The sequence below is a fragment of the Pteropus alecto genome, unplaced genomic scaffold (assembly GCF_000325575.1).
Source record: "Pteropus alecto unplaced genomic scaffold, ASM32557v1 scaffold75, whole genome shotgun sequence".
In the NCBI taxonomy this organism is placed as follows: Eukaryota; Metazoa; Chordata; class Mammalia; order Chiroptera; family Pteropodidae; genus Pteropus; species Pteropus alecto.
Genome location: NW_006440638.1, coordinates 5,252,991 through 5,264,862, shown reverse-complemented (window position 1 = coordinate 5,264,862; position 11,872 = coordinate 5,252,991). Strand labels below are relative to the sequence as shown.

At 36.1% G+C, this 11,872-nt stretch overlaps 1 protein-coding gene across 1 annotated transcript in view; it reads left to right on the top strand.

Annotated features, from left to right (window-relative positions):
• Positions 1-3,679: 3,679 nt before the first annotated feature.
• LOC102880525 (phospholipid scramblase 1) overlaps positions 3,680-11,872 on the top strand; it is a 27,909-nt gene continuing 19,716 nt past the window's right edge. Inside the window, 2 exon segments of the mRNA XM_015593646.1 lie at positions 3,680-3,752; positions 10,716-10,988. Of these exon segments, the coding sequence (XP_015449132.1) occupies positions 3,680-3,752; positions 10,716-10,988 (346 nt within the window).

Genomic DNA, 11,872 nt, shown 5'->3' with positions numbered 1-11,872 from the left:
TATCTTTGAAACTGAGATGTGTCTCCTGGAGCTAGCATATGGTTGGTTTTGTTTTTTTGATCCATTCTGCAACTCTGTGCCTTTTTATTGGTGAATTCAGTCCATTTACATTTAAGGTGATTATTGAAATATGAGGTCTTCTTATAGCCATTTTATCTTTTGCTTTCTGGTATCTCAGTTTTTCCATTGCTTCCTTGTCCTTGTGTGCCTGTTTTATTTCTTTTTTTAATTTTGTTTGGGTTTTATTTCCCTCTGATTCTTCTTGTTTTATGTTATATACATCAGTTCTGAATCTTTGGCGTATGTTTATATATATATGTATATATACACACATACAGTCCTTCTTTTCCTTCTGCATGTGCCTTATTTCCATTCCCCTTTGTGAATTTGGATCTTTGAATCCTCCCCTTTCAGTCATTGTTGTCTCGATTTGTCCCTATATATGCTGAACCATCATTATTCTCCTGCTATAGCAGATCTCTTCTTATTGTTTTAGGTTATAATAGCCTTGTTCTTAGTAAGGGTTGCATTCCTCTGCTTCTGTCAGTCTGTTAGTCGCCTTACTCCTCGTTATGTATTTTGTTGTTGTTGTTATTTTTTTATAAGGTAGCTGACCTCTTTCAGTATTTCCTATAAGGCAGGCCTCGTAGTAGAGAATTCCCTCAATTTTTATATGTCTGGAAAGGTCTTTATTTCTCCTTCAAATCTAAAGGAGAGCTTAGCTAGATACATTATTCTTGGCTGGTAGTTTCTTTCATTTAATAGTTTGAATATTTGATTGCATTACTTTTTGGCTTTTAAGTTTTGTGTTGAGAAGTCCGATTACAATCTAAAGGGTTTTCCTTTATAGGTTACCATCTTCTCTTTCTTGGCTGCCCTAAGAATTCTGTTTTTGTCATTGATTTTTGATAATTTTGATACAATGTGTCTTGGTGAAGGCCTTTTTTGGGTTGAGATAATTGGGTGTTCTGTTGACTTCTTAAATTCCAAGCTACAGCTCATTCCTCAGATTTGGGAAATTCTTGTCAACTATTTGTCTGAAAATGCTTTCTAATCACTGCTCTTTTTTCTCCCCTTTGAGAATGACCATTATTCTTATGTTTCCTCTCCTGATGGTATCAGCTACTTCTTGTATTTCTCTTTCATTTTATTTTTCATTCTTTGGTTTCTCTCTTCTTCTCTCTGATTTATTTCTACGTTTCTGTGATATCACTGATTCCTTCTTCCATTTTGTCGACTCTGTTTCCCAAGCTTGCTAGATCATTTTTCAATTCTTGCCGTATGTTCTTTATCTCCAGAAGGTCTATTTGGTTCTTTTTGAAGGTTTCAATCTCCTTGCTAAAGAACTGATTCTGCTTATCTAGTTTTTTTTTTTTTTTTTTTTCAATTCCTGAAATTGTTGATATGAATTGTTTGGGATCTCTCTGAGGTTTTTCAGAAGTACCATCTGAAGTTTCTGTCATTTAAGTCACATATTTCTATGTCTGTAAGCTTATTTTCTGGAGATTTTTCTTTTCCTTCCTGAGATGCCTTGTCACCTTGGTTGTTCATGGTGTTTAATGGACTATTTCTCAACCTTGACATTAATGGAAGTGTATTCTGCTTTTTTTTCTTTTTCCCAGAAAGAAGATTTATTATATAAAGGTCTCTCTAGCCTGTTGCAAAGAAGACATTTTTCTTTTGTTTTCCAGTAGGTGACGTCTAAGCTTCTTGGATCCTTGCTTTATATAAAGCTTTAATAATGCCTTTTTTTCCCCCTTATAGATATTTAATCACACTCACTACTCTCAGTCTCAGTCCCTGTCAGTGTTAGTGATGATTTTGGTAGCATTTGCTCAACTTCCCCTGGGGCTCCACAGTGTTCAGTTTTGGATGGCATGGGGGGAGGGGCACTTTGGGTTGGGGGATGCTAAGTGCATCTCAGCCTCGGCTTTGCAACCACAACTGGTAAAAATCAACTGCTGTTTCTCTGCCATCCCTACTTCTCTGCCATCCTCATTCTCTGCTTTCTGCCCAGACGACTGGGCACTCCCGCCAGCTGTGTTTAGCTCCCAGCTATCCCAGGCAGGGCTCTTCAGGGAATTCACAGCACCTTCTCCCCTCTTTCATCCTCCTACAGGGAGCTTTGGCTGCGAGAGGCAACTTCTTTGTTTCTCCCAGTCTACTGCCCGACACCCAGGGTTCTTACCTGTGGTAGCTCTTATGTGCAGATTCCATGCTCAGATATGCTGATATGCAGTTTGGGTGTTTTTTTTGTTGAGTTTTAGATGTTCAGCTTAGTGTTGTTTCAAAGAGAGAGATCTGGAGATGTCTATCACTCTGCCATATTTCTGACATCACTCCTCAAGGGTAGGTCTTTAAGTCAGGCTTGAAGTGTGTTTTCTTGAGATCTGTTGAGTATGATCCTGTTATCACCAACACAGGTTGGGGGCAGAGGCTGTGGCAGAGCCTTGAGAACTAGAGAACTAGGAGCTAGGCCACTCAACTGAAGCTGAGAAACAGAAAGAACGGTTGGGATGGAATGGCTTGTGGTATATCAGAGATCTGTGATAATTCAGGGTATCTTGCAGTGTCTGTTCAGAGAAAAGCCAATATGGAAGTAGAGGATTCTCAGTATCCTGAATTTGAATAGCCTCCAGGGACTCCATTCTGCTGACATTATTATGAAGCCAATTGAATGGAGGAGAAAGGGGATCCACAGTCCAGTCTTCCTGTCAAAACCACATGTGTTGAGTGATCTTTGAAGGTTCATGAAAGAGAAGCATACAGGAAAAATATCACAACTTTTGACCAACTTTTTCTTCTATATTCATGCTATGTCTTCATAATTCAAAAAGAAATTTTTGAATTTACAGTTAGTAAGTCATAAGGAAAGAGAAGAGAACATGGTATAAGTGTAGTGTCCACTGGACCAGAAGTTCCATAAAGGCAGAACCAATGTAGCCCCAGAGCCTAACTCATGGGTGACACAGGAGACTCTCAGTAAATATTTATTGTCTGGCTGCTAAATGAATGACTAGAGAAACACAAATATGAAGAACTAGAGTTGAACCATTTGTACATATATTAAGATTATTTTAGGCACGTTGATTAGCAGATAACAATGTTTAATGTGTTAGTTTATTGTAGTTAAGTCAGTCATGATTTGTATAAGTCACATATTGGAATTTCCTAGTTCCAGAGCAAGCATCAAAAGGATATTTAAATACAGAAATAGATACATTATTTTAAATATTTAAAAAATCCCTATAGTAATGATTATAGATATCTTTAAAATCATCCATAATCCTTCTATTACCATCCTCACATCCACCTAGTTTTATTTATCTTTTTCTTCACAGTCTATAGTGGTTTTAGAACAATATTTTTTCTAATACCAACAAAATCAGAGTATGGAAGTGAACACTCATCAAGCATATTTGAAAATTAGAAATTCAATCAACCCTGGTAACTCAACTCTCTTATGATATTTAAAAGGGAATTTGTTTGAAACAGGATTCTACTGCAAAATAACTCTGATAACAGGCATAGCTTTTGTTAAGAGAAGAATTCACTTTCTTTCAATATAGCACAAGATCATACAAATGAAACTTATCTATAGACATTGTATTTTTCTTCCTAACATATATTTTATTGAAGCAGATATATGTTTACCTCTTCTTGGGTTACAGATGTGCAAATGAATGCTTCTCACCCAGAAACAAATTCACCAACTGAGTATCCTCCTCAAAATCCTCCAGCAGCATTTCAAGGTAAAATATTTGTTTAAAAAATAAAAACCAAAATTAATCAATTGCTGTTATTTCCCAAAGGGTATGTTTCTGTCTGTCTATTTATTGCAATAGTGCATTTTGTTGAAAGTGCAATAAAGAACTTAGCAGCCTAGTTCTTGATTTGTATTGTTTGCCTATACATTATCATAAATATCATTGAAGTAATTTTTATACAGGATAGTAACTGTATAGAGTTAATAAAAATCATAGTGAGTTTACATGTAGCCAATGAAATATAAAGCTGCATATAACTTAAATCCCCAAATACACATATTAAACAAAATATTTTAATTATCCATATTTTCAGAAACTTGTGATCATGTGATCACATTTAGAAAATTTATCCTTGAATGTTTTTGAGTCATGTGTAAAAAGCACATGAGGTTAATGGTATTCAGCGAGTCACACAAAAAAAGTGACGACTGCTTAAAATGAAGCTGCAAGCAATATAATCTATCCACCTGGGGATAATTATTATTTTTATTTTGTAGTAAAAGCTTTGTGAAAGCTTCCCTTTTGTAGATAGTCTATGTCATGCCTTGCATTTGTAAGAAAAGTGTTTCAATCATATCACTACATACTAAGGAGTACATTTTTTTGAACAAGTTCATAAAAAATTTCAGGGATTTTCATTTATACAAAAAATGCAGTTATCAAAATGACCAGAACTTTACTAAATGGATAGTTTATGGTGCACCCAAATTTACAAGTAGAAGGGCTACCCACCAAACAACTATTTAGTACCTCCAAGCCTCTTATCTATAAAGTAGAATATTTTTCAATTCAGTTTGGTTAGGAGATTAAATGAAAGTTTATGTAAAAACATCTAGCACAAAACTCTACAAATAATAAATGACAAATATTTGCTAACTTTATTAGTATGTTAAATCAATTGAACTTAATATAAACTAAAACTATTATCAAATTTCAGGTGATTCTATATGCCTAATCTATTGATTTGAGGGATAATCAATCATCCATTCTTTCCAAGAGTTTAAGATTACAGTAATGCTGATACTGTTATGCATTAACTCACATCTCCACATCCCCAGTTGCCTTTAGTCTAGTCTTTGCACTGTAGCCAGTGAGCTTAAAAATACAAGTCTCTTCATATTACAAAGAGTATTCAGCCTCTATTGGCTTCCCATTGCTTTTAAGCTTGAGGCTAAATGTTTAATTTTGCCACCAGGTCCTGGGGGCTCCCCTGCCTTCCCTTTAATTGCCTCTTAAACCTGGCTCTCTATTGTTCAGATAGACAGTCCTTTTTCTCTGACTTGAAAGGCCCTATGTTTGTTAGTATCCTAGGGCTTCTCTCAGAACTGTTCTTTCTGTGTTGCTGACCTACTCAACTCCTTTCATCCCTTGGTCCTCAGGGAAGCTGTCCCAAGTCCTTCCCTTTCATTCTCCTCATCCAAACACCTTCCTTTGGCAAATATAGTCATACAACTCTGGTCCCTTTCTTCAAATGACTTATTTCCAATTCTAATTAATCAGTCACACTGGTGTTATATTTCCTTACAGTAGGGGTGAGTATAAAGTTCTCTCTCCCATTAGACAATGAGGGCAGGGATTTTCATCTGCATATCTCATTTTAAATCCTAGTGCTCTGCACTCCTAAAAAATTTTAAAGATATAAATTAGACCATGCATCTCACTCTTCTGTTTGAAATTCTCTGACGCCTGTCAACCACACTTGGAGTAAAATCCAAACTCCTTATTGAGGGGCTCCCTAGATGAACCACTCCTGTTTCTTTACTGACAGATGTTTCTATTCTTTCTCTCATGGTCTTCCTCTCTCAATCATGCAGAATTCATTCCTAAAGTCAGGGACTTTTGCATTTGATTTCCCTTCCTCTTGGAACATTTCTCACCAGATTTCCACACAAAGCATTTCCCTTCTCATCTTTTAGTTCTCAACTTAAATTTTATCTATTTAAAAGTAACTACTTGATACTTTTCCCTTTCCCCCACATATTCCTCCATCAGTTCAATCCGAAATCTTTTTAGGTAACTTTCCCCATTTAGACAAAAAAGCACAACCCGTGTAGGAATTCTACATTTTCTAGGATTTGACATTTTTAGCAATCGAACTATTAAAAACGGAATGCTATGAATAGAATGATGTCATTTGTATCCAAAGAATATCAATATACTAGAGTGATATGAAAATAATAATAAAAGCAATTTATTTCATGGCAAACTTCAGGGGTAAGGTTAAGACTGTAATCTGTGAGTTATGGCAGGGCAAATGGGAAATGGGTTAAAAATGTATTTTCTTTCTCACAAAAATTGCTTGTAAGCTGCATGAGAGCAGGTTGCCTTGCTGATAGCTGTATTCTCTGATTCTGGAAGTCAGTTATATTATAGATCATCTGTAAATATTTGTTTGTTGTAAAAGGAATGAATTATAAAAGCTATAGTAATTTTTTAATTTTCATATTTTTATTTTTTCAATTATAGTTAATATACAACACAGTGATTAGACATTTATTTAACTTATGAAGTGATCACCCTGAAAAATCTAGTACCCATCTGACACTGCACATAATTATTACAAAACTACTGACTGTATTCCCCATGTTATACTCCACATTCTCATGACTATTTTGTAACTGCCAATTTGTACTTTTTAATCACCTCCCATCTTCACTCATCCTCCTGCCCCCCAATTCAGCAACCATCAAAACGCTCTTCATCTTTATGGGCTTGTTTCTGTTGTTTGTTTATCTTGCTTTCTAGATTCCGCCTATAAGTGAAATCGTATGACATTTGTCTTTCTCTATCTGACTTATTCCATCTGCATCCATGTTGTTGCAGATGGCAAGATTTCATTCTTTTTTAAAATTTTTTACAGCTGAATAACATTCCATTGTATATATGTACCACCTCTTCTTTTTTCATTCATTCATTGATGGAAACTAAGTTGCTTCCACATCTCAGCCATTGTAAATAATGCTGCAATGAACACATAAATGCATGTGTCCCTTCAAAGTAGTGTTTTGTGTTACTTGAATAAATACCCAGAAGGGGGATTACTGGGTCCTTCTCCATCTCTTCTACAGCCTATTTTAAAGTCTGTTTTGTCTGGTACTACAATTGCTACCCCAACTTTTTTCCATTTTCATTTTTATAAAATATATTTTCTATCCCTTTACTTTCAGTCTATACATAGTTTTTAAATCTGAAGTGAGTATCTTGTAGGGAGGGTATGTAAGGGTTTTCTTTTTTAATCAGTTTAGCCACGTTATGTCTTTTGATTGGCGCATTTGAGCCATTTACATTTAAACTAATTGTGGCCAGATATGTAGTTATTGTCATTTTATTATTCATATTTTTAATATTTATTCTTATCCTTTTTAAAGAAATCCCTTTAACATTTATTGAAATACTGGTTTAGTGGTGATGCATTCCTTTGGCTTTTTCTTGTCTGGGAAGCTCTTTATCTGTTCTTTAATTCTAAACATTAGCTTTGATGGAGAAAGTAATATTGGTTGTAAGTCCTTGCTTTTCATCACTTTAAATCTTTTTTGGCCTGCAAAGTTTCTGTTGAGAAATCAGCTGACAGTCTTATCGGAACTCCCTTGTAGGTAACTAACTGCTTTTTTCTTGCTGCTTTTAAGATTCCCTCTTTATCTTTAAACTTTGGCATGTTAATTACGGTGTGTCTTGGTGTGGGTCTCTGTGGGTTCATCTTATTTGAGATTCTTGTGCTTCCTGGGCTTGTAAGTCTAGAGATGTTTTCCATCATTATTTCTTCAAATGGGTTTTCAATTCCTTATTCTCCCTCTTCTTTTCTGGTACCCCTATGAAGTGAATGTTGGTATGCTTGATGTTGGCTCAGAGGCCCCTTAAACTGTCCTCAATATTTGGATTTTTTTTTTCCTGCTGTTCTGATTGGGCGTTTTCTGCTACCTTACCTTAAAAATAGCTGATTCAGTCCTCTGCATCATCTAATCTACTGTTGATTCCCTCTAATATTCTTTATTTCAGTTATTACATTTTTCATTTGTGACTGGTTCTTTTTTATGATTTTTCTCCATTTTTATGTTTCATATCTCTTTGTTGAAGTTCTCATTGAGATCATTAAGCATCCTTACCACCAGCACCTTAAACTCTGCATCTGGTAGATTACTTGTCTCCGTTTTGTTTAGTTCTTTTTCTGGAGCTTTGTTCTATTCTTATGTTTGGGACGTGTATCTTTGTCTCTCCAATTTGGCTGCCTTTCTGTGTTTGTTTAATGTATGAGATATAGCTGCTATTTCTTAGTAAAGTGGCCTTATATAATAGGTGTCCTAAGGGCCCAGTGACACAGACTCCCTGGTCATTTTATCTGGGTGCTCCAGATGTGTGTCCTTTGTGTGGGTTGTGTGTGCCCTCCTGTAGTAATTGAGACTTAGTTACTGTTTGCACATCAATGGGAGGGATTCACACTCAGTATAATTGATTTTTAGGATTGGTTGTGACTACCATGGAGGAGCTGTTGTTCAGGGGCTGACCCTATAGAGCAGGATTTGCCCTAGCAGGGCTCTGGTGCCTGCCCAGTCTTCTCTTTGGATAAGTCATTTGTAGAGGCAGGAGGATGATGCTTAGGCTCAGTCTGAAGTGGTCACAAAACATGCTGGCCCTGGGGCCTCCTAGGAGGGGCCAAAAGTGATTTGCAGATGTATTCTACCTGTGCTGGGCTTGGAGGTGCCTGGAAGAGGCTAATATGTAAATTAAGGCCAGCTGCCACTAGTGCCAGGCTTGGGGCTGCTCAGGAAGAGGTATGGGCCATGTCAGGGCAGATGCTGCTTGACTGGGGTTGTGAACTTTTGAGAGTTTTTAGAAAAGTTCTCATAATGAGCCAAGAGAGGCCAATTTTAATAGAAGAGCTGCTGGAAGTGGCTTGGATGGGCCCAAAAGTTTGGTGGCTGAGGAATCACCAGGGCTGGATGACCAGTATTAGCCAGGTTGATGGTGACTCAAATATGGCAGTTACCTGTGTCTATATGCCAGGAGCAGGAAGGGCTCTACAAAGGAACAATGGATTTTACCAGAGAATCTGTCTGGTAGAAAGCTGCTATTTCAGCCCTTCCTTGGAGCCAGACAATTCACTTTCTGCCTTTATGTCCCTAGTGAGTTCTAAGCTGATGCACCAGAGCTGAAACTCAGAGTAAATAAGTCCATGCAGGCCTATTAAGAGGAATACTTGAGACTGCCACAGCTCTTTGTTTCACTCAATCACAAACTCCACTGGTTTTCAGATAGAGGTTGTGGAGACTTCTTTTCCCAGCACTCATGCTCCAGACTGGAGAGTCCAGTGTGAACCTGGGACTCCATGTACCTCTGGGGAGACCTCCTCAGCTGAGGTATCCCTCTTGATTCTTAACCATCACTTGTGGGTATGGTTTATTTTACAACTCCACCCCTTCTACCAGTTTCGAAGTGGCTTCTATATATCCTTAATTATAGAACTTCTTTTAAGATAGACTGCAGGTGATTTTCATTGATAATTGTTCTGTAGGTTAGTTGTAATTTTGATGTGATCCTGAGAGGGAGCCAACACTCAATGATCCTATTCAGTCATCTTGACTGTAACTATCCAAAGCTATACTATTTAAAAGAAATTAGCATATGCTTCAGTCTCTATTCAAAGTCTTACTTTTAATGGTGTATGTATTTTTCATCAGTGTTCCATTTAAAAGTATTTACAAATTGCCTATTCTAAGTATTAAATTTTGCAAGGCCTTCACTGTTAAAATATTGTAGAACACAGTTCTTTGAAATTATATTGCATTCCTATGGAAGTACTACTCTGTGCACTACACATGTAAGCTTATGAAGCTTCACTGTAGTCAAAATTCATGTGGAAAATAGAGTATACATTTGTATATATTTGTCCTCTACTGTGCTTATTAAACACTTGAGACAATTTTGCCCATTACAACTTCTTACCTTTCTTGGTTCTCAAACTATTTTTCCAGAGAGCTGAAGGTCCTAAAATTTGAAATTTAGATTTGTCACCTAAATATCATAATGGATTATTTTGTTTTGTCTTGTTTTCTTCTAGTGTTTTGTTGTTGTTGTTGTTGTTGTTGTTGTTGTTGTTGTTTCCATGTAGAGGCTTTTAGAATTGGAATACACCATGGATTAAAACTCCAGGGAAATTGTGAAGCCAAGAAATTACCTGAACAGTACTGGAAGAAATGACATGCCTTTACCTCTATATCACGGTTTCTCAAAAACAGCACAATAATATTTTGAGATGAGTAATTCCTTTTCTTTAGGATGCTTCCCTGGACATCTTAGGATATTTACTAGCATTCCTGACCTTTATCCACCAGATGGCAGTATCATCCTTCTCTCTAGTTGCGACAGCCAAACACATTTTCAGACCTTGCCAAATATGCCTTGAGGGAACAAAACCAAAACCATCCCCAGCTATACATACCAGAGATACCATTTGTTGGAATTCCAGAATTACCTTTTTATCTTTTTTCTTTTTTTAATAGAGATCTTGGTTCTAAAACTTCTGGCTGAAAATCTTTATTTTGGGCCTTCTATTCAATGTCATCTCTTTTATCCATGAAGACGTTCCATAACGTTTATGTAAATGACTCTAGATCATTGTTGATTTTCTTTTCCATTCTTAGGTTTCAAGCATATTTTCAGATGATTTTCGAATAATAAGAGTAAGGCTTAGGCCAACTGTATTCGGTTCTAAACCATTCAATGGAACTGTAAGGCTTAGGCCAACTGTATTCAGTTCTAAACCATTCAACAGGAAACCACAGATATTTCATTGAAAAATTTTTCTGAAAAATAAAAATAAACTTTAAGGTTCATAGAAACAGGAATTCTAAACTGAAATTTCAGTTTGCAGATAACTTAGGTAATTCTAAAAGAGCCAGTGATTCCATTTTTCAATGCAGTTACAAATTATTTCACTTGTTCATATTTCAGGACCTCCAGGACATACTGGCTACCACGGCCCACCAGCTGCCTTTCCTGGGACACAGACAGTCTACCCTGGGCCACTGGGTGCCTATCCCGGAACCCAGGCAGATGCTGGCCCAGTGGGCTTTCCTGTTCAACACCAACCCATGTATCATCAGCCAGGTGGATCTGCAGGACTACCACAGATGCCAGCACCACCACCTCCATCAGACTGTCCACCAGGGTTGGAATATTTAAGTCAGGTAATTTAAATACATAAAACAATCCTAAAAAATAATAGTAATAATAACACTCTGCTTCTATTTTACTTAATGTGATTAACAAATGACAAATTCACAAAAGACTAAAACGGTAAAATAGTTTTGTTTGCTAAGTAATTACTCTGATTCTTCTAAGTCAGGTTTACTTTTAAAGTAAAATACAAATGTTTTAGGAAATTGTGTTTTCTATGATCTTGAATATAATCTATGATAATAGCCTCTAACAAACATACCATCTTCCAGGCTCTGTTTCTAAGTATATTATAAATGTTAACCCCTTTAATCCTTTTAGAAACTCTATGATATATAGGTGCTAATCTTATCATTACTTTATAGAGGAGAAAGCTGATGTTATGGAGAAGTTACATAATTTGCTCACTGTTAAAACACTAAGGAAGTGGGAATGGCTTTTTACTTCCGGAATCTTGGTTCTATATCCCGTGCTCTTTAATCCCAACACTGAGTAATTTTCTAGAAGTTAGAAAAAACATCCAGCTCAATTTACTGTTGAGTTTCAATAAGTGGTGCCAAAAAAAGAGTTAATATTTTGTATGTGCTATAACTCGCTTTTTATTATAATTAATAAAATTACATTTTTATGATGCTTTGGTTCTTTGAAAGACTCAATATTATTAATTCTATCAATAAAGTAAGAAATTCTTAATTTTAATGTAGTGCATGATAGTTAATCTCAGCAATTTGAGGTTTTATATTTGGTGTTAGAAATCTGGTAGGTAAAGTGGGAATATGAAATTCTATGTGTTTGGTCTATAAACCAATATTCCTATGAAATTCAACAGTTTTAAATGAATTAGCGTTCTTATTCATGCTCTGCACTAGTTTAATTTCCCACAATTTTCTTGGGAAGCATATGCCGTGAGAAATTATAGCAATTCATAAACT